Here is a 21,307-nt window from a genome sequence, read left to right as displayed (position 1 = left end):
GAAAGATGAATGAGCCCTTAGAAGAGTAGATGGGATATGATATTTTGACAAAATTCGTCTGGATATGGTCTCCACTTCTACTCTGGAAACCCCAGTGTTGGGGTTTATGACAACAGAGGGTTTTTTTAGATTTGTCTTTAGGCAAATAAAGGGAGCTCAGAGAAAGCTTCTGACTGCATTTGCTGTTTTTCAAGTGCCTACAGCTCAGAAATAATTAGTATACCAAAGCAGCAGATTTTGAAGTGGCATGTCCTGAATACCTACATATTTTAGGGTGGTATATTGTTACCGTTCATTACAATGTAAACTTCATGACTACAGAGACTTTATTTACTGCTGTGAAAAAGCCACATAATAGTAAACAGTTGTTCAATGAATGTTTACCTTTTCTATATCATATACACAGTACCTGTATAATTAAGATTTTAATTTCGAAAGACAAAAAACCCTGTATTACTTAAATTCTTCGATATCAACACTTAACATTCAAAAGAAAAAAAATGTGCACAAGAAACATGAAGCTTAATAGGGAGCACTGGAGGCCAGTTACCGAGATATGGGTGAGAGGTGTTGGGTTTTCAGCTGCCCTTATCCACTGCTTCTAAAATACTCTGTCCAAAACAAGAGAGAACCACCTCCCATACGAAGGGGAGCTAACAAAACCAACACCTTCCTAAGTATCAACTACAAGCATTCAGAAAGGCCTACAGACAGGATGACGTGTGTTTCTGGTGTCCCTCCAAACAGTGCAGTTGCCTCACTTGTGGCCAAGTGCCCATCTCAGACCTCCAGGGCTGGAGAGCAACCCGGGTCTCTCTGGTCCGCATCTCTATGGTTGGGAAGCGAGAAAGCCGGAAGTGGGCCGCCGGTGGGGGAAGGGAGCGAGGGGCGGGGCCGCGAGGGGCGGGGCCGCTGCCACCACCTCCGCTGCGGACCGAAACGAGATGGCGGCCACTGAGGGGGTCGGGGAGGCTGCGCGGGGCAGCGCGTCCGGTCAGCCGGAGCCGCCGCCGCCCCAGCCGCACCCTCCGCCGCCCCAGCAGCAGCAGCCCCAGGAAGAAGCTATGGCGGCTGAGTCCGGAGAAGCGGTGGCGTCCCCTATGGACGACGGGTTCCTGAGCCTGGACTCGCCCACCTATGTCCTGTACAGGTAACGCCCACAGCAGGGCCGCCGCGGCGGAGGCCCTTCCCTTGAAGGCGTGTGCTCAACCCGGCCGGCGGTTCCGGGTAGGCTCCTCTGGCCTCAGCGTGTCCGGCCGAAGTTTCCGCCGCTTCCCTGGCCGGCCGGCCGGCCGGGGTAGGGGGGCGCGCTCAGCGGGATCGGGGCCCGCTCGCGGCCCTCGCGCTCTTTTCGGGGTTGCTTTTTCCCGGAGTCAACGTTGTCACCTAGAGACAGAGGGGAGACCAGAGAGCAAACAGCGTAGAAACTGCAACACACTGGACAACACTCTTTCTTAGGCTGTTTGGGTGTGATTCAGGAATTCAAGAAATATCCCGCTCTCTTGCATGCTCCCACAACGCTATGCTGATAATCTGAGTACCGAAGGGTTTGAGTGCTGTTTAATAGCCGGGCAGGAAATAATTATTTAAATATAAGTAAGGTCCGGATTTGCTCACTTTAAAAACAAGGTGTAAGGGCTTCCCAGAAGTTTGCACTGTTAAAGTGGAGACAGCTAGTGTAAGGTCTTGAAGGTCTGGGACATTTTCATTCAACATTTTCTTTAATATTTTAGCGCCTACCATCAGGCACCGAGTTTAGGCTATAAAACTGAAAAGGTATTTGTTCTTAAGTTGTGTAATACATCCCTACATCACCTCCTACATAATACAAGAGGTGTGCAGTAGCCAGTATAGGGTACTTTGTAACTTTCTTGCTTTTTCTCCCCAGTCTCATCCCTGTCTGTTCTTTGCTTTCTGGTAATGCCAGTTCCCTAGTTGCAATGAACTTGCAAAGACAATGGAGAAATCCTTGTGACTTATTTTTCTTTTGTCTTGTTTTTTTTCTTATGCAGTTCTAGGTAAACCCATTAGATAGCTTATTTGCCTTGGTTTTATGAATGAGTGAAAGTCACTATCCAGATTTTGTTATTGGAGTTTTACTCATTTAATTTGGCTGTGGTAGCCCCATAATCCTCACACCTCCTCTCTGAATTGTAAAATATTCAGCTGCTTCACTTGGCTGTGTCTGATTTTTCAGTGACTAAATGATAGCCTTACCTTTCTCGTGCCACTCCCCCAGTCTCTAGGTCTCACTTCACAACTTCAAGATTGAGTAGATGCCACAGAATCTTTGCTGCCAGTAGCTGATCAGTATAGAGAAGTAAAAGATGAGTGGAAGGAAAAGAATATAAGTAAAAGAGTGGTTAAGACAAGTTTGGGCAGTTTGTACAGAAATATCTATAGGCACCCTTTGGTGCCGCTAAAATGTTCTTTTAGCATTTATAATGAGAAGTAGGTTTCAGTGAATGCTTACTGTATGTATTACTATATATATATATTAGTATATATATGTAATATATTTACTAGCCATGTGCTTACTGTTAAACACATTTAAGTGCTTAACGTGTTATCTCATTTAGTCCTCCAAACAGTCTTCTAAGGCTGGGTAGTGATAGCATCTCCATTTTATCAGTGAAGAAACTGAGGCCCAGAGAGATTAAGTAAGTTTCTCAAGGTCACACAGCTGGTAAGTGGTAGAGCCTACATTCTAAATCAGACAGTTGTCAGGTTCCAGAGCCTGCTCTGTAAAGACCAACTGGACCCCCTCGCAGTATACAGTAAACTAATAGTATTTACTTTGATTTTAAAATGTGAGTTCCTAGCAAATTGTTATTCAATGTTTATAAATGCTGACTAACTGCAAAAAGTCTCATTAAACCAATGAATTGAATTGATTTCTAGGGTAAAACTACTGTGTACCTACTGCAAAAAAACATGTTTTTCCACTTCTATAAAAACTTTAAATTTGGGAACTATTGTTTGAAAAACATGTTTTTCCACTTCTATAAAAACTTTAAATTTGGGAACTATTGTTTGATTAATTTCAGTGACAGATTTTCGTTTTTCTTTATGTTACTTTAAAAGTTTAATATGTAAAGCAAAATGGCAAAACTTGGTAATGAAGAATCCAACCATAATTACATTAATGTATTTATAATTGACTAATATGGATGCAAGTGTAATTGTTGCTATTGTTAAAAACACCAGAGTTGTTCTTTCTTCTTATGTGTTTGAATACAATCACTGAAAAAATATATTTATTTCAGGGACAGAGCAGAATGGGCTGATATAGATCCAGTGCCGCAGAATGATGGCCCCAATCCAGTGGTCCAGATCATTTATAGTGAAAAATGTAAGTTTATTTTTATTAGGAAAAAGTCTATAAGTCAAACTTAGTAGCAGAGTTGAAATTGACAACTATATGGCTAGGTAGATGACAGGTTTTTGTCTAATAAAGATTTAAATGACTTAAGCTAATACTGTTTTTTATAATTCATTTTCATGGTTAAAACTTTCATTTTGTCCAAAGAATGGACATATCCTAAGTATAAATAATGAATAATACATTATAATATGTAATAGCTACAATATGGTTATGCTTTTCATTTACTGTGTAATCTGCACACAGGATACAGCATAAATGAGTTATTGTTTTATGTAGAATAAACTTAGGTTGCTGAAACTTGCGCATTTTGAAATATATTTCAGCAGTGAAGTGCTAGGCTCAGTTGGAATACATTTACTGACATTAAAATGAGTGGATTATTTTCTTTGACAAAGTATCATTCTTTCATAATGAATGTGAATGAAAATGCTTTGTAAATTGAAGGTCATGCAAATGTTAATTGTTAGTTGTTCTTCTAAGTAAGGATAGATGAATAAAATGGAATGCTAGTTTTGTATTTTTGTGTGCGTGTATAATTCTGATTTAAATTAGTTCTGCCCCCCACCCCAAACCTCATATCTTTTCTGTGTGCGTATATATGTACATGTTTCAGTTAAAGCTCTGTTATCCAAGATCATTCCTTTTTTAGGAAAAGCATTTATTGTACTTTTCTGATTATGAAGTAATGCCAAGAAATGTTTGAAAAGCAAGAATAATGGTCTGAAGGTTTGACCTATCAAATATGAAAATGTAGTACTAAAAATAACGTGTGGAACTAGTGCCGAAATAAATAGATTTGGTAAGAAATCTAAAAATAGATAAGCATAGATGGGAACTTAATATTTGATAAAAAGAACATCTTGTAACTGTATGAAAAGATGGGTTAATCAGATTGGTTTTGCAGCAGTTGTCTATGCATTTGGATATAAGCAAAATTATATCCTTGTTTCATGTCTTATGTGGAAATAAATTACAGATGAATTAAACTTCTAAAACAAGACTAAACATACTAGGAGCAAACAAAAGAATAATCTTTTGTTCTTTTGGTGAAGAAGGTATTATTAGGCAAGATGTAAAACTCAGAATTGAGGAAAAGATCAGAAGATGTAACTGCATAAATGCAAAACTTTCACATGATGAAGAGAGATGATACAAAGATAGAATTCGTGAGATCTGTGAAGAAATGTTAACCTCACTAGTAATCAGAGAAGTGAAAACCACAACTTTTTCAGACTCATGAGGTCACTAACAAAGATGTTGGAAAAATAAACTGATACAATCATACATTTCTCATTATGTTAAAAATTATTTAATAAAACCGTTTTTTGCAGGCTGAAAAAATTAACGTTTAAAATTCTTACATATATCATGATTAGAAACTACAAAGGAAAAGATAGAGAAATATGAGTTGTCAATCAAAAATTGATAGGTATATATATCAAAATTTAAAATCTGTACAAGTGAAGACACCCTGAATAAGTTAAAAGGGAAACAGCAGTATGGGAAAAGATACAACATATGAAACAGAATTGATATTCAGAACTTTGTAAGGAATTCTTACAAAAGGTTAAGGAAATAGGCAACCTAATAAAAAAATAGACAAAGGGTATATGAACTGGTAGTTTACAGAAGAGAAAATTTCGTTGGCTTTGAATTTTTTTTTTTTTTAATGTTTTTACTTAATTTTGAGACAGAGAGAGACAGAGCATGAGCAGGAGAGAGGCAGACACAGAATCCGAAGCAGGCTCCAGGCTCTGAGCTGTCAGCACAGAGCCCAATGCAGGGCTTGAACTCACAGACTGTGAGATCATTACCTGAGCTGACGTCGGACGCTTAACCAACTGAGCCACCCAGGCGCCCAAATTCCATTGGCTTTTAAAGAGGAGGAAAAGTCCATTATCATTAGGAATGGAAGATACACAAAATAAAATGGGCATGTTATTTCCCGAACACACATTAAAAGGCAAAAATTAAAACTATCTTATGATATCAGGTATTAGGACACGAATGGATGCATATATTTCAGATGATAATTTTCATGTTTAGCCATTTTGGGGTTTGGTTTGTCTAGTAAAACTGGAAAATGCTCATATCATAACCTTGAAATAATGCTTCTAATGATACATTCTGGGTACACTCTGACATATGACATCAGAAGATGTACTAGGAGGTTAAGAACACAAACATTAGAGACAGAACAATTAAAAAAAAATTTTTTTTTTTTTTTTTTTTTTGTTAGAGAGAGAGGGTACAAGTGAGCCAGGGCAGAGGGCAGAGAGAGTGAGGGGGAGAGAGAGAGAGAGAGTCGCACTAGGGGCAGAGGTGGGGGTGGGAAAAGAGAGAGGGAAGGAGCTCATGGCAGGGGGCGGGGGGGGGGTGCTCATGTTCACCAGAGGCATAGCAGAAGCTCATCGGAAGCAGGGCTTGTAAGCTCACCTGAAGTGGGACTCAAACTCGCTAACTGTGAGATTATGACCTGAGCTGAAGTCAGATGCTTAACTGACTGAGCCACCCAGATGCCCAAACTGGTTTAAATTCTAACTTCATCAATTTATTGGCTCTATAACTTTGGACAAATTATTTAACCTCTCTTTACCATTATTTCCTCCTAGGTAAAATGAGGATAATAATAACTGCAGTTGACTCTTGAATACATGAGAGTTAGGGGAGCTGACCCCCCCAACTCAGTTGAAAATCCACATATAACTTTGGACTCCTCAGAAGCCTAGCCTACTGTTGCTGGCAGTCTTTCTTTAATAACATAAATAGTCGACTAACACATATTTTGTACGTTAAATGTATTATATACTGTATTCTTACAATAGATTATGCTAGAGAAAAAATGTTATTAAGAAAATCATAAAGAGGGATGCCTAGCTGGCTCAGTCTGTAGAGCATGTGACTCTTGATCTAGGGGTCATGAGTTCAAGCTTCACGTAGGGGTATAGTTTACTTAAAAAAGAATTCATAAAAGAAAATGCAGTACTGTATTTATTGAAAAAGTCTGTGTATAAGTGGACCTGTGCTGTCCAAACCCATGTCGTTTATTGAGTAAGTTATACACATAAAATAATAAAACCTCTCTGGCTCAGAGTAAGTACTATATGGTTTATTTAAATCTGTAACATTTTTTGAGAAAGCATAATCTTGGAAGCCACTTATATATGTGTGTTTTGGAAAGTGGATAAATAAAATGTATCATTGTCATACAGTTGAGTACTAGATAACCATTAACAGGATCTAGATTATTTATAACATGGACAGATCTCAGAAACAGTGTTGAGTGAAAAAAGCCACGTATGTTTTAGAAGCTTTGGATAGGACATTATATTAAGTGTGTAATTTTTATTTTATATTTTTTAATGTTTATTTTTGAGATACAGAGTGCCATTGGGGGAGGGGCAGAGAGAGAAGGAGACAGAGGATCCAAAGTGGACTCTGTGCTGACAGTAGCAAACCTGATGTGGGGTTTAAACTCACAAACTGTGAGATCATGACCTGAGCTCAACTACCTGAACCGTCCAGGTGCCCCTTAAATGTGTAATTTTTAGTTTAGAGAATACTTTAATATTGAAAACTACAGGAAAAAAAATCTAATGAATATAAAATTCTATTTATATAACCCCAGATTCATTTATAAGCCTATCGGTTTGACATATATAGTTGTAAGGCTGAATATTCTATTTCTACTTGTAGAATTCTGCCCCCAAAAAAGGCATTCATATGTAAATTATGCCATGGCCTTTGTATGGAATGAATAGTGGACAAAGAGTGTTGTAGATGTGTATATGGAAGAACATATAATTGAGGAGGAGAATGGCAAAATGAAAAGCAGTGTGAATATTAATATAACAATTTCATTAAAAATAAGTAACTGGGGTGCCTGGCTGGCTTAGTCTATAGAGCATTGACTCTTGATGGGGTCATGAGTTCAAGACCCATGTTGGTCATAAAGATTACTTAATTAAAAAGAAGAATTAAAAAAAAACAACTATGTTTATATGCTTAGAAAAATGTCTGGTAACTACCAGTACCCTTGAAAGAAATCCAGTGCATTGGAGAGTGGCATTGAAGTGGGGGAAACTTCATGTACTTTTATATTGTTTACAATGTTTGCATGGAATATGTATTTCTTTCTAGTTAGAAATGTTTTTTAAAGTAAAACGTGCTCATTGTAGAAAATTTTGAGTATTAAAAATCAAAAGAAGAGTCTCATCATCAAGAAATAACTACTGTTGGGTCGCCTGGGTGGCTCAGTTGGTTAAGCGTCCGACTTCAGCCCAGGTCATGATCTCCTCTGTGGGTTCAAGCCCTGTGTTGGGCTCTGTGCTGACAGCTCAGAGCCTGGGTCCTGCTTCGGATTCTGTATCTCCCTTTCTCTCTGCCCCTCCCCACTCACACTGTCTCTCTCTCTCTCTCTCTCTCTCTCAAAAATAAACATTAAAAAAAAAAAAAACAGAAAGAAAGAACCACTGTTGGGCTCTCAGTTGGTTAAGCATCCGACTCTTGATTTCAGCACAGGTCATTATCTCACGGTTTGTGAGTTCGAGCCCTGCATCAGGCTCTGCACTGGTGGAGCAGAGCCTGCTTGGGATTCTCTCTCTCTGCCCCTCCCCCATGCACTCTGTTTCTTTTTCTGTTTCTAGAATAAGTGAATAAACTTCAAAACAAAACAAAACACTGTTACCCTCAACAAAGTAGGTTTAGAGGGAACATACCTGAACATAATAAAGCCCATATATGAAAAACCCATACCTAGTATCATCCTCAATGTGGAAAAACAGGGCTTTTCCTGTATGGTCAAGAACAAAACAGGGATGTCCACTCACCACTTCTATTCAACATAGTACTGGAAGTCCTAGCGACAGACAACAAAAAGAAATAAAAGGCATCCACATTGGTAGGGAAGAAGTAAAACTTCCACTATATGTGGATGCCATGATACTATATATAGAAAACCTGATCATCAAAAAACTGTTAGAACTGATAAACAAATTCAGCAAAGTCACAGGATACAAAATCGATGTACAGAAATTGCATTACAATACACCAGTGATTAAGCTGCAGAAAGAGAAATTAAGGAATCATTCCCATTTACAATTGCACCAAAAACAATAAGATACCTAGGAATAGACATAACCAAAGAGGTGAAAGACCTGTACTCTGAAAAACTATAGAACACTGATGAAAGAAATTGAAGATGACACAGAAATGGAAAGGCATTCCATGGATTGGAAGAACAAATATTGTTAAAATGTCTGTTCTTCCCAAATACCCAAAACAATCTATATATTTAATGTAATCCCTATCAAAATGCCAACAGCATTTTTCACAGAGCTAAAATAATCCTAAAGTGTGTATGGAACAACAAAAGATGCCAAATAGCCAAAGCAGTCATGAAAAAGAAAAGCAAACCTGGAGGCGTCACAATTCCATACTTCAAGTTCTATTACAAAGCTGTTGTAATCAAAATAGTATGGTACTGGCACAACAGTAGACACACAGATTGGGTCACCTGTGTGGCTCAGTCAGGTAAACGTCTGACTCTTGATCTCAACTCAGGTCTTGATCTCAGGGTAGTGAGTTCAAGCCCTGTGTTGGCTCCGTCCTTGACATGCAGCCTACTTAAAAAAAAACAACAGACACACAGATCAGTGGAACAGAATAGAAAACTCAGAAATGAATCTGCAGTTATATGGTCAATTAATCTTCAACAAAGCAGGAAAGAATATCCAATGGGAAAAAGACTTGTCTCTTCAACAAATGGTGGGAAAACTGGACAGCTACATGAGAAAGAATGAAATGACTACTTTCTTACACCCTTCACAAAAATAAATTCAGAATGAAGTAGAGACCTACATGTGAGACCTGAAACCATAAAAATCCTAGAACATAGGCAATAACTTCTTTGACATTGGCTGTAGCAACTTGTTTTTAGATGTCTCCTGAGGCAAGGGAAACAAAGGCAAAAATAAACTATTAGGACTTCATCAAAATCCAAAGCTTCTGCACAGTGAAGGAAACAATAAAATTAAAAGGGAACCTATGGAATGGGAGGAAATATTTGCAAATGACATGTCTGATACAGGGTTAGTATCCAAAATATATAAATAACTAAACCAAAAAAGTGAATAATCCATTAAAAAATGGACAGAAGACGAGTAGAGATTTTTTCAAAGAAGACAAACAAATGGCCAACAGACACATGAAAAGATAATATCACTTATCAGGGAAATGCAAGTCAAAACTATAATGAGATATCACCTCACAATAGAATGGCTAAAATCAACACAAGAAACAGCAGGTGTTGGCGAGGATGGGGAGCAAGTGGAACCTTCTTGCACTGTTGATGGGAATGCAAACCAGTACAGCTACTCTGGAAAACAGCATGGAAGTTCCTCAGAAAATTAAAAATAGAATCACCCTACAGTCCAGTGCTCATACTACTAGGTATTTATCCAGAGAATACAAAATACTAATCATAGGGTTACATGCATCCTGATGTCTGTCACAGCATTATTTACAATAGTCAAATTGTGGAAGCAGCCCAAGTGCCCATCAATCGATGAGTGGATAAAGAAGATGTGGTAACGGGCACCTGGGTAGCTCAGTCAGTTAAGCATCCGACTTTGGCTCAGGTCATGATTTTCAGTTTAGGAGTTCGAGCCCCACCTTGGGCTTTGCGCTGATAGTGCAGAGCCTGCTTTGGATTCTCTTTCTCCCTCTCTCTCTGTCCCTTCCCTGCTCATGCTCTCTCAGAAATAAACATTAAAAAGAATAAATTAAAGAAAAAGATGTAAATAGACACAACAGAATATTACTGAGCCACATTTGCAATGACATGGATGGAGCTAGAGAGTATTATGCTAAGCAAACTAAGTCAGAGAAAGATACCATATGATTTCAGTCAGAATTGGTATTTAAGAAACAAATGAGCAAAGGAAAAAAAAAAAAGGCAAACCAAGAAACAGACTCTTAACTGTAGAAAACAAACTGACAGTTTACCAGAGGGGAGGTGGGTAAAGGGATAGGTTAAGTAGATGATGGGGATTAAGGAGTGCACTTGTGATGAGTACTAGCTGATGTCTGGAAGTATTGAGTCATCATATTGTACACCTGAAATTAGTATTATACGGTGTGTTAACTAACTGGAATTTAAAAACTTAAATAGACATTTTAAAAAAAGAACCACCGTTAATATTTGGTATATAGCCTTGTACTCATCTGTGAATGTTTCTGCAAAATTGGTTTCATATTGCATATATGTGCATGTGTGTATGTTTTATATGTGTAGATATGTGTGTACATAAAATAATGTATATATACATTGTATATAGAGTTAATGTGTCATAAGCATTTTGTTATAACTTGAAAATTATTTGGGAGCTTGGTTCTTAGTGCATAATATTTCATAGTTATTTGCCACTTATGTTTCTAAATTTTATTCTGGTATGATTTAATTTCAACCTTTTAAGGATAGTGTTTAGGGGCGCCTAGGTGGCTCAGTCAGTTAAGCGTCTGCCTTCAGCTCAGGTCATGGTCTTGTGGTCTGTGGGTTCGAGCCCCGCGTCGGGCTCTGTGCTGACAGCTCAGAGCCTGGAGCCTGTTTCAGATTCTGTGTCTCCCTCTCTCTCTGACCCTCCCCTGTTCATGCTCTGTCTCTGTCTCAAAAATAAATAAACGTTAAAAAAAAAAGATTTAAAAAAAAAAAGGATAATGTTTAGAAGTAGGTAACCTTTTTATGTCTCAGAATTTTTTTTTCAATATTTATTTATTTTGAGAGAGAGAGCACAATCAGGGGAGAGGCAGAGAGAGGAAGAAGAGAGAGAATCCCAAGCAGGGTCCACACCAACCGCCAGTGCAGAGCCCGATGCAGCACTTGAACCCTTGTGAACTGTGAGATCTGACCTGAGCCAAAACCAAGAGTCGGATGCTTAACCAACACAGCCACCCAGGCACCCCATGTCTCAGAATTTGTAAAGAGCTGTAATTGTTTAATATACATATATAGTATGTATTTAATATATATATATATGTATATTGTAATTGTTTAATATATATATTTAAATGTTTATTATTTAAAAAAAATTTTTTTTAAGTTTATTTATTTTTGAGAGAGTGAGACAGAGCACGAGTGGGGAAGGAGCCAAAAGAGAGAGGGAGACAAAGAATCTGAAGCATGCTCCAGGCTCTGAGCTGTCAGTACAGAGTCTAACACGGGGGCTTGAACCCACAAACCCCAAGATCATGACCTGAGCCGAAGTCAGACACTTAACTGACTGAGCCACCCAGGCACCCCTATTTTTTTATTTTTGAGAGATAGAGTCTGAGCAGGGGAGGGCAGAGAGAGGGAGAGACAGAATCCGAAGCAGGCTCCAGGCTCTGAGCTGTCAGCACAGAGCCTGACGTGGGGCTTGAACTCACAGACTGTGAGATCATGACCTGAGCTGAAGTCAGACGCTTAACTGACTGAGCCACCCAGGTGCCCCAGATCTGTAATTGTTGATGTTCTTCTCTGATAATTTCACTTTGGGGGCTTTAGTCTAAGGAAACAGTATGTGCACGTATGCATTATATATGTAACTTAAAAAAATTTTTAGTGAAAAGTCATTGGAAGCTTAAAACAGTGATTTTTATAAAACAAAATTGTAAATGCTCCACATTGCCAATATTAACAGACTGGTTAGGCAAACTAGGATATATAGATATGGTTTTTATACATAATCTGTTAAAAGTTTTTGAATTACCAGTAGCTGGAAAATTATACAGTATTAAGAAAAATCGCATAGCATGTCCACATACGTTTTTAATTGTGGAAAAAAGTATTTAGGAGTGTTTACCACATTTTTTTTTTTTTTTAATAACGTGTGTTGGGCTATAATCTGTTCTGTGCCATAGCACAAACTATGTTATGAGGGCATTTCAGCTGTAATATCTACTAGTTCATTTTGATTAGTGGCATGGCCTTTGGCATCAGTCTAGATTTGGGTTTAACTTCTGTCTGCAAGATACACTGACCCATTGTGAACTTGTTGATCTCTCTGAGCCTCAGTTTCTGTTGTGGAAAATGGGAATACATCAGGTTAATATTTGTCAAAGTCTAAGTTTCTTCAGTTAAGAGATTGGCAAAGATGAGAAGTTTTTTTTTTAGTTTTTTTTTTGTTTTGTTTTGTTTTTTTATTTTTGGGACAGAGAGAGACAGAGCATGAACGGGGGAGGGGCAGAGAGAGAGGGAGACACAGAATCGGAAACAGGCTCCAGGCTCCGAGCCATCAGCCCAGAGCCTGACGCGGGGCTTGAACTCACGGACCGCGAGATCGTGACCTGGCTGAAGTCGGACGCTTAACCGACTGCGCCACCCAGGCGCCCCTGAGAAGTTTTAATATATTAGTGAGGATATGGAAAAAAATAGGCTGTTCATACATTCTTGGAGGGAATATATATATATTGATCAGATCTTTTTTAGAGCTTAATTTTGCAATACCTGTGAGCATCAACAGTGCACATCACCTTGATGCAGTAATTCTACTTATAGGAATTTATCTTAACAGATGTGCTGAATTTGCACATGCACACAAAAGCATACAGTCGTACTCAGGACAGCAAAAGAATGAGATATTCATTAATAGGGGATGAGTTAAATAGAATTTGAGTACCATACAGTGAAATGCTCTGCAGCATATGGTGAACTTTGTAATGGAATATTATGTCTTCCCATCTCTGTTCCTCAGTGTATTCATAAATAAGCATATATTTTTAACTAAATGAGTAGCATGCTGTTCCATTTCTTCCTGTTTTCACCTAATAGTCATAGCAGTTATTCCGTATGTGTATGTACCATAGCAGCCTCATTACTAATGACTGCATAGTATGTTGTTGTATGAGTGTGCCATAATGGACTTAGCCCATTGTTTACTAATGGAAAGATTATTTGTTTCCAGTTTTCATTGCCTTTTTTTTCTTTTGAAGCCAGTCAGATTTATCAGTGGGTGGTTATATACCAACTTTAGTAAGTTCTCATTAACCTATTACCATCAGACCAGCCTTTTAAATTTTTCTTATGTAATCAAATACTCCAGTAAATTTCCTTGGATGCTTTGGGTGTGTATGAGAGTATATTTGTAAGAAAACTTCTTAGAACTGGAACAGTAGTTCCAATTGATTCAATGAGTATGTAAATTTTACACTACCTTTAATAATGTGTGAATGAAAAAAGCAAGGCCCAGAACATAGAGTGTGATGTGATCTCATTTATTTTTTTATTTTTTTTAAGATTTTATTTTCAAGTAATCTCTGTACCCAACATTGGGCTCGAACTACAACCCCAAGATCAAGAGAGCTAGCCATGTTCCCCACTGTGATCATTTGTATTAAAAAATGGGAGGATGGATTTAGAACATATATTTATATATCCATAGAATGTATTTGGAAGGATACAGTAGAATCAGTTAACAGTGGTTTCTTCTGTGGAGAAGGACTGGGAATTTAGTCAAATTTAGTGTGAACTTTTTTATACTATTTGAATTTTCTACTATCATGTACATTGCTTTTTCACTTATAAAACTGACAAAATGTGAGAAAAGTAGTAACTGAATATGTTTGAATATATGCACTTTAATTTTACTTTAATGCATTAGGTCTTTTGGAGATTTGGAGTCTGGCATTAACCCCTGTACATACACATGAGCAGGAGGCACAGTTACACATATATTATGGCTGTGACACTAAAGCATTCTCAAGGTGGCATTCACATAGTCATTTGACTTTCTTTTGTTTATTGTTATAAATGATACACATGCAGTATCTTTCCTCATAAGATAGAACAGCATTTTGTATTATAGTGCTAAGTTTAAACAAGAAAGATAGTCCTAATGCAACAGTGTGCTCTCTCCCCAGTTAGAGATGTTTATGATTATTTCCGGGCTGTTCTGCAGCGTGATGAAAGAAGTGAACGAGCTTTTAAACTAACCAGAGATGCTATTGAGTTAAATGCAGCAAATTATACAGTGTGGTAAGTAAAACTCATCATTAATATTTCCCACGTAAATGTGTCATGTTTTAGTTCAGATGGCTCTCTTTTTTCCTTAACTAAACTTCAGTTGTTATCAAAATAATAATTCATGCTATGAGTTTAAAAGTCAGAGACTGAATGAAAAATGACATCCTCTGCCTCCTTCCTTCTCACTACCAGGGTCCCACTACCCAGAGGCAAGAACTCTTAGCTGTTTTTTCTTAAGCTAACCTGTATATTCTAAATATGCTGACCCACATTTTATAGTATTTCAGAGTATTCCTTTTAACAGATTGCTTTTTTTGGTTTAGTTTCATTTTCTTTGTGCCAGTAAGTAATTTGTCTCCCATGTGCTCTGATATGTATAAAATGTGTCATTTCTGCTGAATACAACAGGTAATCCTTCAGCTCCTTTTTTGCTTCTTCACCTGTACGTCTAGTTTGGGCACTGTACATCTAGTCTTCAGCTCTTTCGTGCGTTCATGATCCCATTTCCAGACCTGACCCTCTTTCTCTTTATTGATTTACTCTCATTTTACTGACCACATTCTTGAATAGAAGAGAACTTATAAAAGGATGTGTGGAAAAACATTTTTGAGATTTTGTACATTGAAAAGTGTCTTAATAGAGGCTCTTCTCAATTTTATTAGTAGAATTCTAGATTAGAAATATTTTCCTTCAGAATTTTAAAGATGTTTTTCTATTTCCTTTAGCCTCTATTGAGAAGACTCATTACTTCACGTTTAAACCTTTTTAGTAGGTCCAGGGAATTTTTTTTTTATGTTCTTTTGATAATTCCCTCTCTCTTTCCTCTGTTTTCTCTTTCTGGAATGTTTTTTTAAGTCACATGTGGTATCTTTTGTATTGCTTTTTCTTATTTTCATTTCTTTGTCTTTTCATTTACATTTGTGATATTTCTTCAACATTATCTTCTGACTGTGTCTGTGCTCAAAAATTTCTTAATATCCAAAAGCTCTTTTTTGTTCTCTGAATTTTTTTTAATAGCATCTTATCTTTTCATTGATGTGTGACATACTTTCATTTTTTTGTGTTTGTTTTGGTCTCTTTCTTTCATGTAAATATTTTTTTCAAATCCTTGACTCTCCTTTCAAACTTATAATGGAGGCAGGACAAATCCTGATTGGAAGCTCTGTGTGTGGCAGGACTTGTCGACGGGCGGGCTTCACTGTGAGGTTAGTGAGTGGAGATGTGGCTGTTTTGTGTGAAATCTTTACATGTCAGCAGTTCTCCATCTTTTCTTGTGGCTAGTTTGTTCCTCCAGAGAAGAGTCGTCTGGTTATTGCCTCAGGAGTATGTGTTTGGCTGCCACAGTTCTGGGGGTCAGGCAGGGGAAGATGGGTTGGGTGGGGGTTCTCAAATGTTTAGTATATCAACATTTTACGTTTCCTTGTTTCACCCTATATTCCTTTTCCTCACCCTATATTCCTGTGTCTGTTAATTCCTTTCTGCTTCAGATTTTTCCAGAGAATAAAGCCACTTATGTCTTGCCAGGTTTAAAAAAACGAAACAAAACATGGTTTCTTCTCCTGTGTGTCTCCTTTACATTCACACAAAACCCTTCACTTCTGACATTTCTAGTCAACAATGGCTATGGGTTTTTCCCCTACCAAGGAATTTTCTCTGATACCAGTTGTGTATCCTACAATTTAACTCAGTTCTGACATTGTCTACGTGACATTGTGTACATACCTGAGATTCAGATAGCATCAGATCCCCCAGGTTTAAGGGCTCAGTCCCACAAGACTGCCCCCTATTTCAGATACTCAGTGCAAGTCCATTTGTCACCTGTGCTTCTAACTGATGGGCTATAAATCAGAGGTTCCCATGACCCCTTCTTAGGGTTCAGTTAATTTGCTACAGTGGCTCATAGAACTCAGGAAAACAGTTACTTATGTTTAACAGTTTATTAAAGGATGTGATAAAAGATACAGATGAACAGCCAGATAAACAGATACATAGGGCAAGGTCTGGGAGGGTCCCAAGCTGAGGATCTTTTGTCCTTGTGGAGGGTATGTCCTCTCCTAGAATATGAATGTGTTCACCCACCTAGAAGCTCTTCAAACCCCCTAGTATTGGGATTTTATAGAGGTTCCCTCATATAAGCATGGTCATTTAACTCTATTTGTAGCCCTTCTACTCTATCCAGACAGTGGGAGGTGGGGCTGATAATTCCAAGGTTTGGTCTTCCTGGTGACTAGGAGCCACCTAAGCACCCCACCCAGAGTTGCCTCAATAGGATGCTTCTAGTACACTTATCACTTAGGAATTTTTAAATGTTCAGGAACTCTGTGCCAGGAACCAGGGGCAGAGACATACACATATTTTTTTTTTGTTTATCTCATACCAACTTAGTAGATGTTGTCACTTCTGTGTTCAAGGTTGGGGGAGGGGTCTTGGCTGTTAAGGGCTATTTCCAGATTTTATACTGTTTCCAGCCCCATCCTTGATTCCTGGTTTTGGGAATACCTGACACCTCTGATTTCTAAACCTTTTTCCCTCTGTTGACAGGTTTTTAGCACTTTCTGTTTTTCAAAGTCAGTTAAAACTTACCTGTCAGCTTACTATTTCCCATAATTCTGACCTTTCCCAATTGCTGTGGTATCCCCTTGTCCCTAATTCTCTTTGTCCTGTGGATTTATACTGTTTTCATTCCTTTACTATCATTTTATGGGGTTTTATTAGGGTAGGAGGATAAACTTACTTAATCTACCATGTTCACTGGGATTCTTAGTATGATATTCCATCATTTTGGAATGAATCGCGTCTAATATGCACTTTCTTATCTTTTAAGAAATTCCTGACTGTACATAACACAAAGTAACTTAGAATGCATTTAAAAATCTCCTAAATTTATTTGCTGTTTTTTTTAAAAGGCAGTACGTCTGATAACTTTACCCATGTAAACCAAGATGCTTGTTTATGTCCATGCTTTATGAAGCCTAATTTTCTTTAATAATAATAGAGAAATACTGTTATAGTCCTATTTAGCATTTCATTTTATTTTATTTTATTTATTTATTTTTTAATTTTTTTTAACGTTTATTATTTATTTTTGAGACAGAGAGAGACAGAGCATGAACAGGTGAGGAGCAGAGAGAGAGGGAGACACAATCTGCAACAGGCTCCAGGCTCTGAGCTGTCAGCACAGAGCCCTACGCGGGGCTCAAACTCTTGAGCTGTGAGATCATGACCTGAGCCGAAGTCGGACACTTAACCGACCAAGCCACCCAGGCCCCCCTTAGCATTTCGTTTTAAAAGACAACTTTCAAAGCAGCTGTTTGTCTTTTAGTATTTATTGAGTTGGAAATTTTGAATTAAAAATAGACCAGAACTAATAATCATGTCTTTAGAGAAAAGTTTTTTTTTTTAATGATTTGATTATACCTATGAAGAAATGAAAAAAAAAAGAAAAGAAAGAAATTAAAGAGAAACGTGTTTCATTTATAAGTAGGATATTTGTGGTGGCTCTAAAAATACAATATATGCTGATGTTTGCAATGGAATTAATTATATGAATAATATATCTAAACAAATAAGCTGTATCATGTAGGGAAATATTATAGGTAAAGAGATGTCTTTGATTTGCCTGCAATAGAATAGTGGTAACCAGTGTTAACTGAAAATAATCATTAGTTAACTGAAAAAAATCATTTGTTGCCTTTCACCAGTTTTAGTTCAAAATGCTGATTCTTCCAATCACCAGATAGTTGTAAGAGTTGGGACAACCCCATGCAGTTCCATTGCTAAATTATTGGTTATATGGAATACCTACCAAAAAAAGAAGCATGTCTAACTGTATTGTTAAAGCTTTATCTGATCCTGTGGCTAGTCAGTTTATGTGGAGTAATGAAACAATGCTTAATGTTTGCTATAGGCATTTTCGGAGAGTTCTCTTAAAGTCACTTCAAAAGGATCTACACGAGGAAATGAACTACATCACTGCAATAATTGAGGAACAGCCCAAAAACTACCAAGTTTGGTAAGATGAAAATAGGAAGGAAACATGTCACTATGCTAATATTACCTTCCCAGTGATGAGATTATAGGGAATTTGTTTCTTTATAATTTAAGTACTTTGCATTGGAGCTAATGTTACCTGTCTCATAGGGCTTTTAAGAGAATTAAATGAGATAATTTTATGTTTAGTGCTTAAAGTGGTACCTAACATTTAGTTAACACTCAAGTGTGTGTACTGCTATTATTATTTAAAATTTTGACATTAGCATATAATACTGCTAGAAAATTTTTGAGTGAAGAATCTGAAAAAATGTTTTCTATCCTGTGTGTTATAAAATGACTTGACTGGTATTTTGATCTTTCATTCGTTTATGTATTCAAAAAATTTATATTGATGCTGGGGATACAAAGGTGAACCACACAGTTTAACAAGGAAAGCAAATAATACAGCCAGTTATTTCACAGTGCAGTGTGAAAACCACAGTGTTTTACAGAGTATATTTGTTGTAGAAACTAAGCCCTAAGTTAGCATGGACAAAACCATAGGGATTATTATGGGTGAGGGGAATAGAATACAATGAGAAAAAAGAGAGGCATTTTGGAGCAGGAGGACAGAGAGCAAGTAGGAAAGAAATAGAGTTTGAACAGTACCCGTCGTATACTGAGCACCCCTTGAATTAAAGCCACTGTGGTTGCTGTTATTGTGAAGATGGAGGAGGAGGTAGTGGTGAAGGTTCAACTTTCATGCAGAAGGATGTCTTTCTTTTTCTTTCTTTTTTTTTTTTTAAGGTTTATTTATTTATTTTTGAGAGAGAGAGAGTGCGAACAGGGGAAGGGCAGAGAGAGAGAGAATCCAAAGCAGGCTCTGGAATTTTGATGCGGGGCTCGAACTCACACACTGCAAGATCATGGCTTGAACCAAAGTTAAATGCTTAACCAGCTGAGCCACCCAGGCACCCCAGGACCTAATTCTTAAGTTTTTCCTAAATTACAAAATTAGTAGGAATCTAGAAAAATAAATTACTAGTGTTCACTGTATTGGAATTTTTCTGAAATAAATTTAAAAGCCTTTACCTCTTGAATTTTCCTCTTGGGTAGTATCTTGCCTTCTTAATATTCTGTAAGATGAATTTTTATTTATTTTTTTAAATTATTTTTTTAAAATGTTTATTTTGAGAGAGGGAGAGAGTGTGAGTTGGGGAGGGACAGAGAAAGAAAAATCCCAACCAGGCTCGACACTGCCAGTACAGAGCTGAATGCGAGGTTCAAACCATGAACTGTGAGATCATAACTTGAGCCTAATTAAATCAGAGGCTCAGCCGACTGAGTCACCTAGGCACCCCTATAAGATGAGATTTAAAATTTTCCATGCATGCAAATAAATCATTTATTAAGCATTAAATCTTTTTCCTTTTCCCTGTCACTCCTACTCACTTTTATATTTTTATTTATTTTTTTAGAGAGAGAGAATGCAAGCAGGGGAGAGGGATAGAAGGAAAGAGAGAATCCCAAGCAGGCTCCACACTCAGAACGGAGCTGGATATGGGACTCAATCCCAGACCCTGGGATCATGGCCTGAGCTGAAATCAAGAGTCCCACCCTTAACCAGCTGAGCCACCCAGGTGCCCCCCTACTCACTTTTAGTATATTGAATACTAATGGATTTTTTTAAAAAACAGCTTTGTTGAGATATAACTCACATATTACACTATTTACTGATTTATTTATTTGTTTGTTTGTTTATTTATTTTTAAGTAAGTTCTACACCCAATGCCAGGCTTGAACTCATGACCCCAAGATCAGGAGTCTCATGCTTTACCAAGTGAGCCAGCCAGGTACCCCTACTGTTTACCTACTTAAAGTGGTAATTCCCCAATTCAGGGAATCTGGGTGGCTCAGTCCGTCAAGCATCTGACTTCAGCTCAGGTCATGATCTCATGGTTTGTGAGTTCAGGCCCGGCATCGGGCTCTCTGCTGTTAGCACAGAACCCAATTCCGATCCCTCTCTCTCTGCCCTTCCCCGCTTGTGCTCTCTATGTCTCTCTCAGAATAAATAAACTTAACTGAATGAGCCATCCAGGAGCCCCTATTTATTTCTTTAAGTTTATTTATTTATTTATTTATTTATTTAAGTTTGTTTGTTTGTTTGTTTGTTTATTTAAGTTTATTAAGTGTTGGACTCTCGGTTTGGGCCCAGGTCATGATCTCATGGTTCGTGAGTTTGAGCCCCACATCCAGCTCTGCGCTGACAGTGTGGTGTCAGTTTAGAATTCACCCTCTCTCCCTCCCTCCCTTCCTCTTTCTCTGCCACCACCCCCCTCAAAAATAAACTTAAAAAAAAAAAAATGTGTACAGTTCAGTTGTTTTAGTATAGTTACAAATATGTACAACCATCACCACAGTGACTTTTAGAACATTTTTACTAATAAATTTTTATAAATATTTTAGCTAAAAAAATTTAAAAAATAGACTCCAACAGAAAACCTAAGCATTTTTCTAGTACAGAAACAACTCTTGACAAACTTGGCAGCTTGTCATAGCTAATTGCCAGAGTAGAAGTGAATTCAGTTCTGCCCATGAACTAGTGGAGTGAGTAGTTGCTTGTATGGTGATGCTGTGGACTTCAGAAAAACAGAGCCTGTTTATAACCAGAGGATCTTCTATACTGGATTAAGTAGTATCACATTTCCTATAGTCTCATTATGCCATCTGGGAATGTTTCAGAATTCTTAGACAGGATCTTGTACTGGACTTCCAGATTTAGCTTTAAATAAACATTCTTTAAACCCTGAGTATTTTATTTCATTTTACACACAAATTACTGTTTTGTTTGTTCAGCTCTTACTTACTGTTCTGGAACTTTTCCCTCTTAGTGTTTCTTCTGTGTTACCTTTTCTCTCCAGTAGAATCTTGAGAATTAAAGGTGAATTTCT

At 37.6% G+C, this 21,307-nt stretch overlaps 1 protein-coding gene across 1 annotated transcript in view; it reads left to right on the top strand.

Annotated features, from left to right (window-relative positions):
* The first annotated feature begins 904 nt into the window (after nt 1–904).
* The window catches only part of FNTA (farnesyltransferase, CAAX box, alpha), a 29,992-nt gene continuing 9,589 nt past the window's right edge, over nt 905–21,307 (top strand). The window contains exons 1-4 of the mRNA XM_042983342.1: nt 905–1,150; nt 3,267–3,352; nt 14,282–14,396; nt 18,292–18,396. Of these exons, the coding sequence (XP_042839276.1) occupies nt 945–1,150; nt 3,267–3,352; nt 14,282–14,396; nt 18,292–18,396 (512 nt within the window). The 5' untranslated portion in view covers nt 905–944. The remainder of the gene's footprint in view (nt 1,151–3,266; nt 3,353–14,281; nt 14,397–18,291; nt 18,397–21,307) is intronic.

Source organism: Panthera tigris, chromosome B1 (assembly GCF_018350195.1).
Source record: "Panthera tigris isolate Pti1 chromosome B1, P.tigris_Pti1_mat1.1, whole genome shotgun sequence".
Taxonomy (NCBI): domain Eukaryota; kingdom Metazoa; phylum Chordata; class Mammalia; order Carnivora; family Felidae; genus Panthera; species Panthera tigris.
Note: the sequence above shows the minus strand (reverse complement) of the source record. Positions and strands in the feature narration are given on the sequence as shown.